At 37.8% G+C, this 20,965-nt stretch overlaps 1 protein-coding gene across 7 annotated transcripts in view; it reads right to left on the bottom strand.

Moving 5' to 3' along the window:
* Positions 1-20,965, bottom strand: part of LOC116045832 (piezo-type mechanosensitive ion channel component 2) — an 81,490-nt gene that overhangs the window by 59,621 nt on the left and 904 nt on the right. For 6 of the 7 annotated variants that reach the window (XM_031293728.2, XM_031293727.2, XM_036004806.1 and 3 more), the window contains exons 2-4: positions 12,783-12,878; positions 7,068-7,193; positions 376-418 (exon numbers count right to left, since the gene is read on the bottom strand). In XM_031293728.2, coding sequence (XP_031149588.1) covers positions 376-418; positions 7,068-7,193; positions 12,783-12,878 — 265 coding nt within the window. Of the gene's footprint in view, positions 1-375; positions 419-2,033; positions 2,385-7,067; positions 7,194-12,782; positions 12,879-20,965 lie in introns of those variants that run through there. The other variant, XM_031293729.2, reaches the window with a different exon arrangement.

Genomic DNA, 20,965 nt, shown 5'->3' with positions numbered 1-20,965 from the left:
AAGAGAACCACATGTCTGATCTATGACAGGTGAGATAAATATTTAAATTGTAAAGGCTTTTGCTGTTGATTCTGTATTTAAAAAAAAGACACATTTTCCATTGTCATATTGCGGACCCTCCTCTCATCAGCAAACAGTCTTATCACTTTCTCAAAAAGCATCTGGATTGCCCAACTGGGAGAAAGGTTTATGCTCAGTTTTTTTTCAGGGTACTTGAAGGGATTTATATTCTGGATCTCATCAAGCTTGCTATATGAATTATACAATAACATAAAATAAATATATATATATATATAAATATCGTCAAGAGGTATCATTAGTTTACTTGAATAAATGCATTTGTTGTGAAAGTGTTTTTAATAATCATTATCTTACCTCTCAAAGCCAATTTGTCTTATGGATTTCTCCCATGCGGAACCTGGACAAAACATGAAGTCAGTTAGTGAATATGGATATTGTTTGGTAAAAAAATACACTTTTAATTACAGTAAAGGAATGAGTCACGCTATTGGGCAATTTTGTCAGAAACAGGAAACTCTGAATTCCACTCAAGGTGAATAAACGGTAATGGACTTTCTGGGGAAACGCTGCTGTTTCTTTATTACGCATCAGTGAATAAAATAGCTGCACGAACAGCTTCACTATCACAGATGTTATGTGTTGTGTGGTCGGGTAAATGTAGATGAGATGAGTGTGGAGGTCAGTGTGGAGGTCAGTGTGGAGGTCAGTGGGTACCTGAAATTTAAAAAATAAATTCAACAAACAAAACATCTGTGATGGGAGGAGCCCACATGACTAACCCCTGACATAACCTCTGACATCAAACACTTTTACTCACAGCCGTCCTCCGACTGAACTGTTGTAGTCAGTAATGGAGGACAGGCAGTGCTGTGACTGTCTGAACTGTGCTGCAACACATCCCACACTGTAAAGCCTTAAAAGTCAAAACAACAAATACAAATCAGTTATTATTGTAAGTAGGCAGCAATGCATTGTGGTATATTATCCAGAGCTAGGTGATATGACTTCAATCAAGACCACAATCATTTCATAAAAAAATTACCATAATAAGTTTTTAAGCCTTGGTACCACTTTTTCTAACATCATGGGTCATTATCGGTCAGTACATTTTTTTCCCAAAACCTCATTATCTATTCATATTTTTTTTTGTTTTTTTTATTATATATTTTTTTATGATTTTTTTTTTTGGCATTTCTGCTTTTTTATTTTTGATAGTGAGAAAGACAGACAGGAAAGGAAGGGGAGAGAGAAGTGAAGACATGCAGCAAAAGGCCCTGGGCCAGACTGGAACTCAGGCCACTGCAGTAAGGACTCAGCCTTAACGGTACAAGCTCTACTCAGTGATCTATCAAGGCGCCCCAGGAAAATATACAATAGAAAAACAATCAGTATTCTTTACTCGACAAAGATGATAATGATGAAGATGAACATTCTCTCTTCTGGGGCCTCTTTAGGCCTAGTAGTTAAATGGGCTGTACTTGATGTCCAGCACATTAATATAGCAGCAAACAAATATTTTTTATGCAAAGATATGGTGGAGTAATGGCATCCTGAGCAGAGAATGAAGTAACACTCCTTCTGTGTGGGTTGTAATTCGAGCTTCTCTGATATTTGTTTTGATAGCCGGTCTGGCCGCACGTGCATGTCAGTGCATTGGGCCGAGAAAAAATATACGTAAAGCCGCGTGGAGGCAATTCCAGCACGCTGTTTATTTAAGTATTTTGAGTACAGCCCCTTAAAAATGCATACTATGTTACTGCTTTCTTCTGTTGTACTAACTTAGATCCAGAGCTCCACATGTACGGAACGTAGAGTGTAATGTAATAGAGTCGTTAATAATTCCGAACCTGCTAAGAATAACACTCAACTCGGCTTCAGCATTTAGCTGCTTTAAGCTCATTGTTTTGGTGAAATAGCCTGTACACAGACTACATGGTTGGGTCTTACTAACTTACTTTAACCCCAAGTTAAACCATGGGCAGTCAACAATATCAGATAAGCAAATACAATACCTGGTGGGGGCTGCTGGTAAGGGAAGTCAAACATGTAGCTAGCAAGCTGAAGACTCAGGGGTTTTTCTCAGGAGTTGGTGAAGGCTAAACCAGAAGGTTAGCCAGAAATATGACTCCAATGAAATGGGCATATTGCTCTGAGTCTGCTGGAAGTTTCAGTAGTTAGCTGTTAGCTAACATGTTAGCCATATACCTTGATAAGACAATGGTATATTAAGCTGTTTTGAGAGTTTGTTTTGGAATCATTCTGTCTTGTAGTGGTCTAAAAGAGCACAATGCAGTTTTATTTTGGGGACATCTCACAAGAATAAACAAAAAGGAAAACATATACCATACAAGCTGACATAAACAAATTGGGTTGGTGGGAGAGGTTTTAAGCATTAGTGTCAGTAAATGTAATGCCAACCAGCCAGTGGCATATTATATTAACTCTTCACTTTAAAGTGTTGGGGCCTCTGGTCAAACTACTGTGTCATTTACAAGCCAAATAACCTTAAGCGAACATGGTGAGGGGCATGCCAGAACCTTTCACAGGAGGAGATAAGGTCCACTGATGATGTTGTAATGAGGCAAAACAGAGTCTGTTTCAGTAAATCCCAAGTTGAAACATCTGCAACACCTTACTTCACTCAGCCCAAACTGAGCTCACAGGTGTAAGAGGAAACCGATATCATACACGAGGAATGACAGATGTAAAGACAAGCCAGTATGATCCATAGGATGAGAAGAGGATACTGTGTAATAAAGCCTGAACTCAGCATGGAGACTTCTGGAAAAGAGTGTGAGACTTTCTGCCCGTCGAGGCGAGGCTGCCGTCCACCCAAGCTGAGCACCAAAAATACCTGTCCTCAGACTTTATGTGAACATCATAAAACACCCTTTGTACTTGCTGCACCGTTAACCTCTCAGCACAGGATTTCTTTGCACTCTCTCTTCTATCTCTGGGGCCTAATGCCAGTTGCCCTTTTCCGCAGGGACTGGTGATATGCAGCGTCAACATTTCAGCACATTATGACTGTAATTGGACAATCAGTATGCAGAGGGAGAATTCAGTAAGTATGTCTCACATTCGGGGAATGGTAAGCAGGATATGTGTGGATATGGAGGGCAGTAAAGGTCAACAATGGCATCTATGTGACTTAATGAAGACCATCCCTGAGGAACTGGTTGCAAAATAGCCATTCAACAGGACGTTTACTCCTTATGAGCTGGTGAAATATCCATTGCCATCAGATATGGGTCAAATCAAAACGTGCAAATCCTTTTTTTATGGTTTATTTTAAATGTCTTAATCTCCAGATGGGTGGGGGCTACCACTAAGGACAATGACTGCCAGAAAGTTTAGACAATCACAGGAAAGTATATGGTATCTGGTGGTCTTTGACAGTTAATACAAATGCTTATGACTGTGCTGACTCGACATGGTGGGAACTGCATTTACAAACAGAGGAAAGACAGATGACTCCAAAGGAAGTCAACCCCAGCTCATCTTGCGACCACTCACTGACCTGCTTGAACAGCTGGAGGTGTTAGCTTTTTAGGCAAGGTTTTCTCATTCAAACTCAACTCAGTTTACTGCTCTAATGGTGTATTTGGCTACAGCGAATAGGGGAAATCATATGACGTTATCTGGAGGGAGGATAACCGCCTCACCGCAAAGAAGGACTCCTTGTTTATACTTGGCTGCCAAAAGGAAAAGGGTGTCAAGGGGCTAAATGCCAGATATAGAAATCTGAGATAAGGCAGAATGTAGAGGCTGTATCAAGGGGACAAAGAGTAATGTTGGGCTTCCTGTTGCATATGCAGCCCAAAAATAAAAATAGGATGACATTAACTTCAGGAAGTAGAAATCCAACAATATGTATACAAATCATCACAGTGGTCATCATAGTGGTAATGTCAGCAATGACACAACACAATACTGACATTTTGTGATTTATTAATGACATTCTTTAGTGGTTCTTTAGCTCAATATGAAGTTTTTCATCATGAGTGTGTGACGTTATATTTCTCCACCCGGTGCCTCATTAATTGTCAAATGACAGCCTGGATCCACCAGCGGTTCACTTTAAAGCAATTCCTGAGCAGTCCAGCACTCATACAGGAACTTTACTGTTAAATGTTGCAGATAATGACTCAAGATAGTTATCAAGATGTTATTCATTAAAATGCCAATGGAGCTTCATGATACATAGTCTGAAACCAAAACCTGACTACTTTCACTTAGCCTACAGATAACTAGACCATACTCACCATGGACACCAGAAAGATGCGGTGCGTTCATGTGCCTCATATTATATATATATACAGTGCTGCTCATAAGTATTCATACCCATGGTCAAGTTGACTAAAAAGAGGAATAAAAAAATCATCTTTTGGAAATTGATCTTAATGCCTTAATTAAAAAAATGAGGAAAAATCCGACCTTTAAGGACACCAATTTTTTTTGTGAATTAATAATGTATTGTAAATAAATAAATGTTCTTCCTTAAAATACAGGGGCCATAATTATACATACCCCTATGTTAAATTCCCATAGAGGAAGGCAGATTTTTATTTTTAAAGGCCAGTTATTTCATGGATCCAGGATACTATGCATCCTGATAAAGTTCCCTTGGCCTTTGGAATTAAAGTAGCCCCACATCATCACATACCCTTCACCATACCTAGAGACTGGCATGGTTTTATTTCAGTTAGCCTAATAGCTGGTTTGATTTGCATTGATATGGATCTTATCTCAGTTAGATAGATTAGATTAGTTAGATATTTGATATATATATATATATCAAATATATGTGAACCATTTATCCATTGGATTTCTTATTTTCTGATACATACTTAAAACATCAATGAAGCAACCAATCAATCAATGGGTTGACTGGCATGAAATTAGCTTGCTTGTACAACAGATAGAAATTATGGACTCATCCCAGCAGGGTTTGCTCTGCCAAAAACTGCCGTCCTTTAGGAAAAAACATTTAGTCTACCCTCTCTGAACGGCTCTGTGTTTCTGCCTGAGTCGATAAGGTCCGTTCTGCCTCCTGAGCAAAGTTGGCTGGACTTCGACGATGGAAGGCGAGTTACCTCCATTAGAAAGAACAAGTCATTAGAACACAAGGTCAGGGTCTGTCCCGTCTAGACACACATTTTACAGTTTGACACAGAGTTTCATGAGAAGCCCAAGGCCAACTATTAACACCTTCCAAATACTGAGTCAGTAGCTTACAGTGTTTGCTTTACTGGCAGCAAGAAAGTCTTATTTTTTTCTATGTCACCATATGGCACAAGGAAGCTAATTACATTGAGGAATGTGTTACATTCATAAATCTTCATGATGTGACAAATGCAATAAGATTTGGGATGTTTCTATAAATTGTAAATCATTATTAGAGAGCATATTTTACCTTCTGCTGCAAATGAAACGTGTTCACTTAGTTTTGGAAACGTTCCCTTTACACCTTCTCTGGTGGTATACAACTCCGTGACACTGCATCAATAGCTTAAGCACATAACTGCCTCTGTGATGGATGGGACACATGTGCACAGTCAGTCATGAACATGTGGCCCAACATGTAGAGATCTCACCGTCTTACTTGAGTTCTCATGGTGAGTGATGGGGGGGTTGATTCTTGTTTGGACCACCTTAAACTGTATGTTCTCATGGCACTTTGTGGCAACTGTCTAACCCTGTCACCTAAAAAATAAGTGTATAAACTTAATATACTGAAAAGACATATAATGCCAGATGTATTAGGTATTTTATTGACATAATGAGAAAAAGATTTCGTAAATGTATCTGCAAAGTCGCAAAATGTTCATACATATCTGTAAAATGTTCAATGACAGCAATTTTAATTAGTATACTCTAAAATATCCACTTATGGCAACTGAAGCATGGTTTTAATGTTTTTATGGTTATGTTTAAAATTAATTTATACTTTTGTGTCAAGGGGTTATGTCATACCTACGACGGCAACATCGGTAAGCTTCCTTGGAATGCCGTAGGCTGCATTGTGGCTGATGTGCACCACCTAAAAAATGTAACAACACTCAAGGGCTATGATGGCTACAGCAATACCACATGGGAGCCTAATAAAACTGCGGCTGGTCAGTTTGGGCTGCTTGTGTTTCCTTTGATGCCAGTAGAGGTTGTTAAGAGTGAAAGCAACATGAAGCAAGTTGGAAAAAAAGGTCAGTCATTTTCTTGTTTTCAGTAACAAACATCTAGCAAAGACATTTCCACGTCAAATCTTCTGCTCATACAATTGTCGCTTTCTCTCACAGGAAATCAAACAACATAAATATGGCAACTACACCCAATATTTTCATATTCAGACATTAAACAAGGCAGACCAGCCCAACCACTAAAAGAATGTTAACACAGTTACTATTAAAGGACGATACAATCCAATTAATGTATCTAGTGTTGCGGGGTGTTACAAAAATGGGAAATCAGACATTCAACTATAAATCTAAACCTATGCCCTTGGTATCTACAACATGACTTCCTTCATCCCCTTGCATCAATTATAAATCCAGCTTTAAGCTCTTACAGTACTTAAAGTTAAGGAGAGAGGGAGATCTTGTTTAATATACAAGTGTCAAAGTCTACCAGTACGCCCACCATCCACCCCACCCATCTTTGTATGTATCTAACACTACTGGTATGGACAATGAATATAATCCAGGGAACAATTTGGCCTGGAAACGTATTTGGCAAAATCATTTTGTTGTATATAAAAATAATTTTATGAGACAAGGAAGTAACTGTCACAGTTAAACCAACATGAAAAACTTAGTTTAAAAGGGGTTGATTGTGGCTTTATTAGTCTGTTGACTTTTCTAAAAACAAAACAAGTGTCTTCTTTTATGTCTTCTAAAAGGTTTGCACACAGCAAAAATTTAAATCAGCCAAGTCCATTCTGCAGGTTCTTTGTAGATTCTTAACCTGCAAGTCGCTTTGATTTCAACATACACAACAAACATCACTACCTTTAAGCCTCGACAATAAAGGAGGCAGTATACTGTACTCACAGTTGAAGTCAGAGGTGATGGAGTTCCCGGCCAGGAGGCTGTTGACGGTAATCTGATAGATGATGTGGAGCAGCAGGAAGGACATACTGGTGAAGCATAGGGACTGCAGCAGACGCCCTGTGTGGCCTGGAGGAGGAGAGCGGCTACAGTGAGTTCACCACCAACACCACTCAGTTTACACACGTTTTTTCTGCCGTTCATGTACTGAAACCCAGAAAAAGTCTCTTTGCTGGTACTTTTTACTCACAGAGAACTGACTGAAATTTGAATACTTTTTGGTTTGTGCAACATTAAAAAGTGCCTAGTATTTCTGAATTCTGATAGTGCTCTTAGGACAGAGCAAAGAGAACAATGATCCATATTCATATGATCAGCTGTGAAGTCTGGAGCTGTTTTGAATGAATTAGTTTTTAAAAAAAAAGGTGACTGGGAGAGCACCCAAGGGGGATCATAATACATACTGGTCAAGAACTGGCAACCCTACTATACAGCAAATCTTATTTCTGTTAAAAAGTCAAATAAACATTCTGGTGGACCACAATAACTCTAATTCTTTCTAATTCATCGTACAAGGAACAAAACCAGCTTGTATATCCGATTAAATTCTTTGATTTCTTGGCTTTAGTGGCAGTTCATGTTCGCAAGAAATGACTTGACTGTCCAAGACGATAAGAGCAACATATGTGTAGGTGTTGACTGACACAGTGTCTTTCTTTAATGTAGGTAAAGAATACAGCTGTCAGTGGACATTACTGATCCTGGGAGGAAAGGATGAGAGCTGCCACAGCTGTTCAACACATGGCTTTTATAGCGCACCTACGGGTATTTGGGATAATTTCAGGAGTTGTTATGGTGATAATTCTCTACAGTAGGATTTCTCGTTTGCGAAAATGTTCATCCTCAGGGAAGAACAAGCTTGATGGGATTCTTCGTTGGTGAAGAAATGACAGTAAAAGCCCTGAAAGATTGAACTGTCCCACATATCTGCATGGTTTGGTCCACTGGTTCTTCACAGGGCAACATCTCCATCTCATTAAATTTACTGCATCCTTGCGGGGAACACATAACAGTTTTACTATAGTGTATTGCACAATATCCTGACTAAGGTGAAGCGCTACTGCTGAGCCTCAGGCCATTGAGGGCTAACCTAATTAAATGTGTGCAACAACAGATCATGGCAGGCGAATTAAATGTTGAAGTGAAAACAATTTGTGCTAATTTCCCATTGTAACTCCCTGGGCTTTCATAAAGAGGGAAAAGAATGCTTGTAAATACGGAGGTATGAGGACTGTTAGCGAGCTTCTGCATCCAAATTGGTCCAAAGGCTCTGGACAACACAACCGCTTTGGCTCGTTTTCCTATTTGTAATACAGCATTTTTGTTGTGTGATGTTGATGATCGGTCTTGGTTGCCTGACACTCATCTTGAATCAATATTTTGCTTTGCTTCATTATTCAGTCTCAGCGCTGTCCCAAGAGTACTTTTTAAAGGTTTCTAAAACAGAGGGCATTGTTCCCTTTTAACAGTTGCTGCTTTTTCCTTTATCAATCAGATAATCGTATCCATTTGACAACATAAAGAGCTAATTTAACCACATGCTGTTGCAAAATCACAGTGTCAGAGAGGAGCAATGAAATGTTTTCAATGCAATCATATGGTCTTTTTGAAAGAAAAGTCCTGGCCAGGAGTGATGGAATGTAACTTAGTACATTTACTCAAGTACTGTACTCAAGTACAATTTTGAGGTACTTTACATGCATATTTCCATTTTATGCTACTTTATACTTCTACTATAGACTACATTTTTTTTAAAAGCCACTATTCTACTTTGTAGATTCAGATTATCAATACAAAATCTTAATCAATTTATAAATCACCATGTATACTGCTACCTGGCAGTATATAAAGTAGATGAAATTAGTTCCACCTTTACCAGGTGCAATATTAGTGATGCTTACTTAATACTTACTTAACAGAGTATTTCTATACTGTGGTATTGCTACTTTTATTTAAGTAAGTACTTCTTCTACCACTGCCTGCCAGACTATACAAAAATAGAAAATTGCCTCAGTTCTTAAAAAAAAGTATGATAAATACAGCAGACACCCTCTGTTAGAAGTCTACTAGCTAAAACATAAACCTGATAAATCATCCATAACATCAAATATTTATACAAATTCATACAACAGTTACTAAAAGACTCCCCAAAGGAAAATTGTCATGTCGGTGCCCATTCAACAAGGCATATAGCACCTACTGTAAAAGCTGTTAAAATGCCTGCTGCCCATATGAGAGCAACAGTTTAGATGTTGTTCACCTCCACGGAGAATTGAATGCCTTCAAGGGGATATGAAGCCAAGTAGTGCAATTACGACATTAGAGAGTAAATCACAAACAACAAGTTGCACAAGATATTGTTTGTCTCCAGTTAGGATTGGAGTCTTGTATACTGTCATATCCTTGGGCATACAGCACTGCAAATTACACCTAATGAATTATTCATGTCTAACATTTGGTTTACTTAACTTTACCAATTTAACTGCCGCATGTCCTTTAAGATTCAGCAGACAAAATGAAACAGACCATCAAAACAAAGCACTGAATTTAGCTCAATCCCTCTCTTAACTCTCTCTAAAACAATTGATTCAAAAATGTAGAGTTTCTTTTTTCTGCACAATTAGTTGTGTATCTTTGTATGTTTGTACTGTCAGTGTGTATTTTGGATGGTTTTCATACACAATAAATGCCAGGAGGGAGGAGATAACTGTCAAATTGTTACTCTTCAGATTCTGATTATCTGCTTAAGATTATAACCGCTGTATAATTAAAACCACAGTGTAGCAATTACTTTAAAACTAACTTTTATCCTTAACTGTATACAATCTGAAGTTAAATGGACAATTGATAATTTACAGTACAAATAAATGTTGGTAATGGTTTCACAATCATTCTGAACTACAACCAGCTGTTATATTAAACTCTATAAACTGGCGTGGCACCCAAGCTAAATTATTTTTCCTTCAATAATCTGACAAATATTTACCTAAAATAAATAATGATTATAGTTTCCAATCATTTCATAATCAGTCAAAAATAATCCTGTTACTAAGACTGTGCTCACTGAAACGTCCTCATACTGTGGCTCTCTCAGCTGGCAGTTCCCCTCCCTGATGACAGACGGTGAGAGGAGACAGATGTCCTGGCAGGTGTTGTACTAGAAGAATAACTAATACCATATGCGCCTGTGGCAACTTACATGCATGATATTCCCTTCTATTGTGTTTTTGCTTCTTTACATGACAACTCTATACAGTAGTTAACACAACAGTTTCTGGTAAAAGGTTACATGAACATAAGCTGTCACCTTCAGTTCACAAGCAGGGCCTCCTAGACAAAAAAAAAGCTTGAATGCTTCAATGAGATCTTATTGTTTCTTCAGTCATTAAAAAAAAAAAATATTATAGTGGATGATCTGTACAGCATTTAAGAGGTTGTTCTGCTGTAAGTTGGGAAAGTGTTTTACTATTTTGATTATCTTTAGATCACCATTTACTCACACCTGCTTCAAACATTTTTTTGTGGATTGGCTCTTTTATTTTGAATACATAAAAAATAATTAGTGGCAAATAAACATATAGCCTGGTTCAAATATGTGTTAAATGCTATGAGTTATTTTAAATTATGCAACAGCCTTTTAATTATTAGCATTCTGTTGATTTCATTTCGAAACTTGTGTCACCTGTTCTGCCAGGAAACATCTGTTTGGGGGAAACCCCAACTCCCTAAATGCATTCATGTTTGCATTCTCAACTCTAAATGCAAACATTAGTGAATGACTGTGTACCAAAAGGAATTATGACAACTCCAAGATATCGGCTGTGAAGGGCTTCCTTTCAGCTTTACAGTTGGCAACACCAGAATCCACAAAGTTACTGGAAGGTGTTAACGGCTAGAATCAGAGGGTCTGCAACCATTTTAAGGACAACACAGCAGAGTATCACCTTTTGTTTAAATGTCAAGCTTAGTGAAATTTAGGGGAAATAATTTGTATTATTAGTATAGTAATTTGTATTATGTATTATTTAAACCATTTATCTGTTTGTCCGCAACCCGGCCCTGGATAAGCAGCGGAAAATAAATGAATGGATGAATGGACAGTCCAAACAGAAAGCAGGTGCCATCTTCAAGATTTTTTCCAGTAATTTCTTCCTTTTTTCACATCATTCCAGCTGTTGTTCTGTGCCATATTAAATATGTTTTTTTTACTCCATACCATGTTAACATCTTAAGATAATAAAAGCAGTAAAACCCCATCGTGGAATTGCCTTCCAGTGGGAGAATGGGGTTATAAACTGTATATTACTTCTAAATACACACTGAATTAACTTTTATGTGAAATGTAAATAAATAATTATAACCCAGAAAAATTAACATTATTTGTGTGGCTACAAACATCTTAAAAATATTTAAGTTGCCTTACTTTCACTTGAAGTTTAATTTGTTATGTCTTGTTGGTGTGGAAGTGTCTATTATATATTTTTGCAATACTACATTATCTTAATTAGGTGCACAGGGCATTTTGGCTACAGGCACACTTCCTGTTTTAGACTAATAAGACAGAAATGTTTTCATATTTTAAAAAAGACCTTGTAACTGCCATGTGTTGACCCACGTTTGAAGTCAACAGCTATCAGATACATGAACACTGAGCTTTACTAGAAGACTTCTCTCTTTAACTATTGATGAGAGTGTAAGTGGTCCACTTTCTCTGCTCACTCCTCTCCCTCTCTTCCTCCTTTACTTCCTGATTGTTATTTCAGCTGAAGACGAGCAGAGACGTCTCTTGGACTGGATGTTGTTCCCTCCACCAATATGGGTTTATGTATTATTAAACACTGCATGTGGTCTCCTACAGAAACCCATATTATGGTAGTGTTTCGTGGTGAGGGGAGTGCATAAAGGCGCAGCTAAAGTTGCCGACCGCAATCCCACATTCATCACCCGTACGGAGAACAGTCACCTCATTCTCATAAACCTCAGCCTCATAGGTCCGCTGTGATTTATATTAAGAGGATGAGTGGCCGCTGCGTAAACCAAAATACCAAAGAGCTTAAATACTAACCTTCACAACGTCTTAATTTAAACAATAACACTTGATTTGTCAAATGCACGCACATCATGGTATTATGAAATGAAACCCATCTAAGGAATCAGTGGAGCCTTAGGAGCAACTTTTATATCCCCCCTCGATAATTGCAGTGGTTAACCATTATCAAAAACAGCCCTCATCTCAATTCTCTTCTCTTTTATTTCTCTGAAAGATATTTTACAGGCTTGTAGGGTTTTTTTTTCTCAACATCACAGCTTGTGTGTTTAGTTTGTATCTATATGGACCTTATCTGTGCAAATAAACCAAACCTAAGCCTAAAATGTAATTTTTTATCGAGTGTATGTAAGATCTGGTTTCTGATGGATCACATCTCATCATTTTTATTATTACAGATGGACTCATGCCTGCACTAACCGATATTACCTTTCATGGCCTAAACTACGTGCCAAATCCATCCTCATCTCAAGGAAATTCAAGTCCTCTGGAGAAGGGCTGGTTTACATTAAAGAGAACAATATTGCAATTTAAACAAGACTTTTAGGAAACACTCAAGATTCTTCAGGCGATGGACAAAGTATCAAAGAGAGTTACACTATAGTTCTTACCTTGCATTGTTGTGCTTGTGGGCTCTGCGAAGAGTGGAATAAGCAGGAGATAGATGAGGTAGACGAAGGACAGGACATTGTACCTGAACAGGCAAGCTGCAGAAACAAAGACACAAATGCATATTGAACAGCAAATCCACCTTTTGATAATAATAATAATAATAATAATAATAAACAACAAACATTCTTTATTGCTTTGTGTGCATTACATACAGTTTAACTGTAAATAAAGTGCAGAAGCTGGCAGTGGTAAAGGAGTCGTCATTGAGATCAACTAAACACAGATTTAAGAGAAACATGTGGTGAAAGTAATTAAAATGTTCCTGGTGTAGAAAAGCTGCTTGTAGTCATAAAAAGCCAGAACATTCCTCGAACCAAACCTCACACTCACAAGCCTCGTTATCTGTTCATCTGGCCTGCATCACAAAAAGAGCCTAGGCTTAATTCAGTCATTCAGGGAAATTATGTTTGTTTTGAAGTGTGAAATGTCACAACCAGTATCTGAAAATTATTCAGTGTTTGGTTATAGTCTTTTTATTGAGGATTTGATAGATTTAATAGCTTATGTTGATTGATTTTTTTGTGATATTTTCACTGTAATTTTTGCATTTCCTACATTCCCTTAATTTGTTGTATGTATTATTATTTCAGTGATGAAGCCTAAGGACATAAAGGCAATCAGCCAAATGAAAGACCAATTTGCGTAGTAAAATACAGACACTGTTTCTCAGATTCCTAAGACAGAAATATTAGTCTGTTAATCAAATAATTCATTAGCAAATATTTTTGATAATTGATTAATTGTTTAAGCAAAACAACCTCTGGTTCCAACTTCTCAAATGTAAGAGTTTGCCACTTTTCTCAATTTATATGATTGTAAACTGAAAAACTTTGGCTTTTAGCCACAGTGTGATGTGACCTTTTTCACTGTTTTCTGACATTTTATAGACCAAACAATTAACCGATATTAACCAATTAACAGATTCATCTTTAATGAAAATAACCATTATTTGGAGCCCACGCTTATTGCTTTAATGCACTGATTCAGTTTTTAGGAAGTGTCACTACACATGATGAATGATGGATTATGTAACTCCACAAACTCACCTTTTCCCAAACACTCCCCGTACTCACACACTCACATACACACCCCTTCGAGACACATCAAGGAAGTCTTTTAAGCTCATGATGAAAGTTAAAATGGTTAAGTGCAAACATGACTTCCAAAAACCATTAATTGATGTATTGATCTGTAACGCACTTCATTTCCCAGAGTCAGACTGACCACCATCTGCCCTGATTGGGGGCTTTTACCAGTTAAACGGCTCAAATAACCTGCTGACTGAACATCAATTAACACATATGAACCACACTATGCATGAAGCACATTTTAAGTTTGGATACTGTGGTATTTTTTACAGCTGTAGCATCAGCTCAAATAATATCACATAACATTTACAACCTACAGTTTTTCAGGTTTTCCTTAAGAATGCAAAATATGCAATAAGCCGCCTTACATTTCTTTGAAAATGTTTAGGTCAGGAGGTAGTGAGGGAAAGGAGGGACGTACACAGTAACCTTGTACAAAATGTGGACACAGTCTGACCTCCCAAATTTATCTTAGCAGTTATATCAACAAGCACAAAGTTTACAACCAGGTCGGCTCAGTGAATTACTGTCTAAGTCGCAGAGATCAACCCGTCTGGGCAGCTACTGGTCTTGAACTATTGAAAAATTACACTTAACTGCTAAAAATTGTGCTTTTATTTATCTTTGCACACTCAATGGACCTATTCATTGACATTTAATTTGGCACTGACTTTTCCCTTGCTGGAGCCCTACAGTAAGTAAACTTCCTGGTTTTCTCTGTGCTCAGATACAGCCTAATGAAAACCAACTAAAGTTAATAAATGTTATGGGGGGCTATCATCTTTAAGAAAACCACAAACATCTGTAGATTATGTTATTAAGTTTTAAGTATGCACAAATACTTGATATTCCAGACACAACAAAAAAGCACTTTATCATCATTATTATTATTATTATTATCTTTTTTTTTTGTTTCCTTTTCAAACAAACACACGTAGTAGGTGAGGTACTTTTTCAGCCTAAGCCTCTAGAGTGAATGACTCAATCTTACATTTTTGGTCTCACACTCTGCACCATTTCTATCCACACCCACTTCATTTTAACTTTGTTAAATGTAGCATTAAATAGGCTCTAAAGCTGCCCATGTTGGTAGTCCGGAGCCTGCTGCCCCCATTATTCATTTGCTCAGAGTTACAAATCTAAAGAAGTCCTTTTGTATCTATGCAGATAATCTATCTGTACTGTACTGTAACCGTACATCCATTGCTAGCCTGCAGACACTTGACCACAGTCTTCCTGACCATTTGCCCTCGCTGTATGACTCACCATCTAAGGATTTTTACACAGCAGGGAATGAAAATAAGATGCTGTTGTTTTCAGACATCAGATTACTGCAAAAAAACTACCCATTCACATCTGAGTCAGGCTTTTGTCTCTTCCAGTAAAAGCTGTTAATACACCCACACAAAGCCTAAACACAAGAGAAGCAAGACAGTCTCAAAAGTAAAATCAAAGCCAAATGACTTCAGAATGTTAGCCCAAAAACATAAATGTCATGATAGAAGATAGGGTGGTGCGGTGCCTGACCAGACCGAGCCCACCAAAGGGTTATTATAATTATTACAACCTCTTTGACTGGGCAATAACAGAGGAATTTAAACACCTGAACATAATAAAGAGCATACTACATCAAGTAGATACCACCACTGTGCAGTGTGGTTTCATCAGAAACTAAGTGGTTGATGGAAGTCACATCTCCAAAGCCACAATCCAAATACTGGTTTTAACAAACAAAACTGCTTACCCTCTCAGATGACGAGCAGCTGATTTCAATCAAGGCTGCAACTGCAAAGATTTTCATTATGAATCTATCGATTATTTTCTTGACTAGTGATTTGGTCTATAAAATCAACAAATTGTGATTCTGTGTTCCTAGAGTTCAAGTTGATTGGCCCAATTTCGTCTGTTCAACAGTCACAAAACCCAAACATACTCAGTTTACTATGATAGAAGAGAGAAAACTTGAAAATATTCACATGATGAGCTGTAAATTGTGATTTCTGTGCATAGAAAAACATGACTAAATCATTTCCAAAATTGTTGCCAATTAATTTTCTACGGAGCGTGTGTGCTTTATAACTCGCACACACGCTTTACTAAAGCACACACGCACTTTGAGTAAGTCGCACATGCATTTTAAGTAAGTCGCACGCATGCCTTGCTACAGCGCACACATGCTTTAAATAAGTTGCACGCGACGCTGTCTCGCTGCTGCCGGCTCAGTTCCGGTTGTGCCCACTGACTGTGCCTTCTTGGTTGGAGCTCCTCTTCAGAGAGCGGCAAGGTGTGTAGCCTATTTGTGTATTTAAGTTATATATTACAAGTTAAGAATGTGTAGTTATCTAGCTACTGTATTACACTTGTGAACTATTTTACTCATTGGGTTAGTCTAGTCTCGTTTTGCCAGACCATCCTCCACAGCGCTGCACAGGAGGGTCTGGTTAGTCCACACAGCATTCCGGGATGGGAGAAAAACGTCCTCTGGTTTATTGGCATTTCTTTAAACCAATCACAATCGTCATGGGCAGCGCTAAGCTCCGCACGGAGCTGCTGCAAAATAGCCTCGGGAGAAACTTGTTTTGGTGGAACGTGTATGTTGAAAAGTTGTTTTGGTTGTGCAAGAGAAAACTCAGATTCGACAGATAGTCTAGCTAGCTGTCTCAATTCACCATGCAGAGATCTGAGGAGCAGTTAACCATAGTCCACCATGGTCCGTCGACCAGAGTTTAAAATTCTAACACAAAGACAGCAGAAGGAAACGGACATCGGTGAATAGACATGCTTCCGGCGGAATTTCCTGCGGCACTGGAGAAATCCCGGAAGTGGAACGTTGTGGCTATAGACTAAGGTTAGCCCTAACCCCTGACCCCAGTAGATGGCTCGCGCACTAAGAGCATGCACACAGATGATTATGGTCAACGCATTGTTCGTTGCAGTATTCTCTGAAACACCAGGGGGCGTGCAAACAAAATAATCTGTGAATAAGCAAGAAGTAGTAGAAAAGAAGAAAACAGCGGACGACGTACCGCCAAACATTACATTTATCTACTCTAAGTATTAACCCAACTGTCGTTTATCTCCAAATCTAAATTAATGTCTACCTCCAACATTGTTAAGAATACTCTTTCTATAAGGGCCGTTTTTTAGCTTTGACAAAATAATCTCTCATGTTTTTCCACACTCTTCAGCAAAATGCTTCTTTTCTTCCTAGTGTGGTGTCTCTCTCTGACCACATTTTCAAGGCTGTTTGACTCCCTGTGGTCTGTACATGAAGAATCATACAGATGTTTGCACAGGCGAGCCTTCTCGGCCAGTCTTCCCAGCCGACCACGTTGAACTGAAAGTGCAGCATGCGCCAAGTAATTTTCTGTCACTTGACTAATCAATAAAAAAGTATTCTTTGCAGCGTTAAGTTTGTTTAGTTAACATCACTGGTTAGCTTACTACTAACAATAACTAACACTAAAAGCTAGCTAATAGCTAACATTACAGTAATAGTAGCATAACAGAAGCACAAGTAGACAATGTAAAGTCAACTGAAATTTGCTAACATTAACTTAGCTAGCATTAGCTGGTAACGTTATAATGTAACGTTAAACTAAAGTTACTTGTTATACCAGAACCTACAGTCTATGACCAGAAAAAGTTAGGTCATTTGGGCAATAATAATTCAAGTGTATTGAATTGAGCCACTGGATGTTTTATTGTTTGTTTTTAATTCAACTTTTTTTGTTTGTAAGAGGGAGATTTCAATAACTAGCTAGCTACATTTACGTCAGTAGCTTTGATACATTGATTGATCCATTAGCCTGCTAGCTTGCTGCCTAGCCAGCAGCCTAGCCTGCTAGCCTGCCAAACAGTAAAAACAATTAACAATGGTTAGTTGACTCTAATAAAGTTACAGGTGTTATTTTTAGTGTTTTAGAGTTTAAGCGACCGACCTGAATTCTCCCACTACTTTCTTCATGTATCTCTCTTCTTCTACTCTGAATCTGTTGGGTTTCTTTTTTTTTACGTCTTTTACTGTTTTTCTTTGTTATTTTCTTGTGTGCACAGCTGCTCCTGATTGGTTTACAGACTGAACTAACATGGTGAGATTAAATGAAGCACTTATCAACAGTTTTCACCACTGACACAATATATTATTTGCTCTGTGTTTAGCACTGTATTTGTCTGAGTTTTCATGTTATTAGTTGCACATTTGACAGTTTTTTTTCTAATTATGTTTAAGCAAATGTTAAGCAATGGTAAAAATATAGTGAAAGTCAAAAAGCTTGTTTTTCTCTACATGACCTTTGATTTGAACTAAACTAACTACACCTGAACTCAATTTCTACCACATTTTCAGAGGTAACTGTTCTGTTTCTGCTTGCTTTACACACTTCAATGTGGTTTTAACAGTTTTGTTGCTATGTTTTTGGATATTAAAGTAGTTTCTTATCACAAGAGACAAGTACAATTTTATTTGGTTAAAAGTGTATTTTTAGACAACAACTTATCCTCTGGAGCATCAAACTGTCTGCCTCAAGATTTGTGATGAAACAACACTGCATCTATAGCGCAATGTTTATTGCCTACACATTTATTTTGTCTTATTAAGTCCAAATAAAAACCTAAAGCATCATGATTCCAGTGATGCTCCCAGCATCTGCATGTCACCTCCCACATCTGTTTCCCACAGTGTTCAGTGCTTTACTCTGCCACAACCTGCCCGCCTCAACACATCTGACCTGCAGCTCCATCTGTACATTCACACCACAAGTGCATGCTTATAATCATGTTCACACTCCAAACTTTGCCAGTTAACACATACACAGCGACCTGTTTGATCGGCTAAACTGTAACTGTGTGCAAATGTGTGTGTGTGGTGGTAAAGGAGACTGTGTACACATTGGCCCAGCAGTTCTGTGCTTTTCAATAGAGGTGCTGTCAGATGGCCAACAGGAAACACAGACTACCGTATGTAACGTTAGCAGACAAGTCTTTCACTAGGACATGAGAAAAGAGACGGTGTGCATATACATATATTACACTACAGTACATATCAGTAAGTATAATGTAGGTGTCAGATAACATCTGCTGTACTGTACTGTTTCCTCTGTTTTCTCAGCAAAGAGAAAAAATATACTTTTTTAAATCACATTTGGCCCCAAAAACACATGACATGAAAGCCTAAAATATGGACCAAAACAAGAGAAAGAAAATAAATGAAACCTTAAATTATCTTCAAGCCACAATAGCTGGTGGCTGATGGTTATTGATTTACACCAGATCCATTCAGTTTTAATTAAGATGAGATCTTTGACTGTCAAACAGAAACAATGAAGGAAAATAAGCTGATGCTGGTGGCAGTAATACCTTCTCTCATCCCCCTAACGCCGTCTGTTCCTGTATACATCCCCTTCTTTCCGCTTTACATTTCCTTCATCCTGTCAGTTACTGTGTAGAGTTGCAGTGAATGACAAGTGCTCATTTGCACTTTGAAAAAACATAAAATATTAAAGGTATGTTTACGATAAAAGGGAAAGGCAATTCTTCCCTCCCTCACAACCCCATTATTAATTCATACTGTTAAAACGACTTTCCACGAATTAATGGAGACAATGCATGGCCTCACAATTGCTTTTGAAAATAAAGGGGCCGTCGGGCTGTCAAGTGATGCATTATGGTGGTACTGAGTGGGTCTTATCTATAGAAAGCATGCTGTTAGCTTTAAAAGTACCTCAGCCACATAAGTCTTACACAGACGCCACAGTGAAACCTCAGTGGCAGTTAGACACTAATCATTTTTCACTTGTGGCCTACCGCAGAAATACAGCTTAAAACACAAAGTAAACTGCATTTAATGAAGTCTGCATAAGGATCATGCCTCGAGCTTCCTCTCCACAAACTCTAGTGTGTGCCTTCTTCTTCTGTGAAACTAATTAATTCCAGTCTGTTAAAAGCTGCTAAAAGTCAATCCTTAATTTAAATAAGCTGCCAAGTTTGACTGTGAGTAATCTTTTAAATCTGCTTAGCAAAAAAGTAGATCAAACATTCACAAACACTGCAAATATAACTTCATCTGTGTAGAGTGCTTTTCAAAGTTACAAATGCTGTAAACAAACCAAGAAGCACTGCTGACTAAAACTCAGAGAATTGTTAAACAACACAAGACATGTAGCTCTAACACTGCCAAGGCAATTCAAATGTTAATTAACAGTATTAACACTACTGGCATGTATGTCCAGTCAGCAGCTAAAAATTCAATAACAAGACTGATGATTCATTAATAGGCAATAAGATAAACTCAGAAACCACACTAGAAACCACATAAATTAATTTCTAATGTTGTAAAAATATACATAACACAGTTGAACTGCAATTTGATTCGCCGGTTGAGCCACATAGGCGACCTACAACAACAGTAAGGAGTATTTTCTGTTTTTATTCCGAGTAAAATAAACTAAAACAGTAGATACAGAAACAGTTGATAATTTTAGCATTTCAAACTTGAAAAATTTAAAAAGATGCACTTTATATTTTTGTTTTTTTAATCATACATTTCTGAACATACAAACTGAGACATAAACACTGTGCACTGAGTGTAGAGACTCAAAAAGGTTGTTTCTGCGGTGACTGGATGCTCTGTTGTCAGCTGTGTTTCCTTTACTAAATCCAATAAAAGGTGACAGCCAGGTGAAGAACAGTGCTGGTACACCACTGCTCTGGTTTGTAATTTATATATAATAGCTGGTGTGTGACTCTGTGCAGTCTACTGCTTTAGTTTGGACTTGGTTTAAGAGCACACAGACCTCAGCAGTGATGAGAAATGAACTGTGACCTCCAACATCATAAGGTTAATCACAAATCATCATAAACATCTATTACATCTTCACACAATCATTCATTTGATTTCTGCTCTTAACATTCTGCATATTAAAATAGGATACTTCCTGTTTGTACTAGTGTACCTAAGATTTTTAATTCATGTCACAGATTTTCATGAGTGTAAAAAAGTAGGACATTTTCCCAATAAGTGTCACAACCATAGC

This window comes from Sander lucioperca, chromosome 9, assembly GCF_008315115.2.
Source record: "Sander lucioperca isolate FBNREF2018 chromosome 9, SLUC_FBN_1.2, whole genome shotgun sequence".
In the NCBI taxonomy this organism is placed as follows: Eukaryota; Metazoa; Chordata; class Actinopteri; order Perciformes; family Percidae; genus Sander; species Sander lucioperca.
This window is presented reverse-complemented; position numbering and strand designations above follow the sequence as displayed.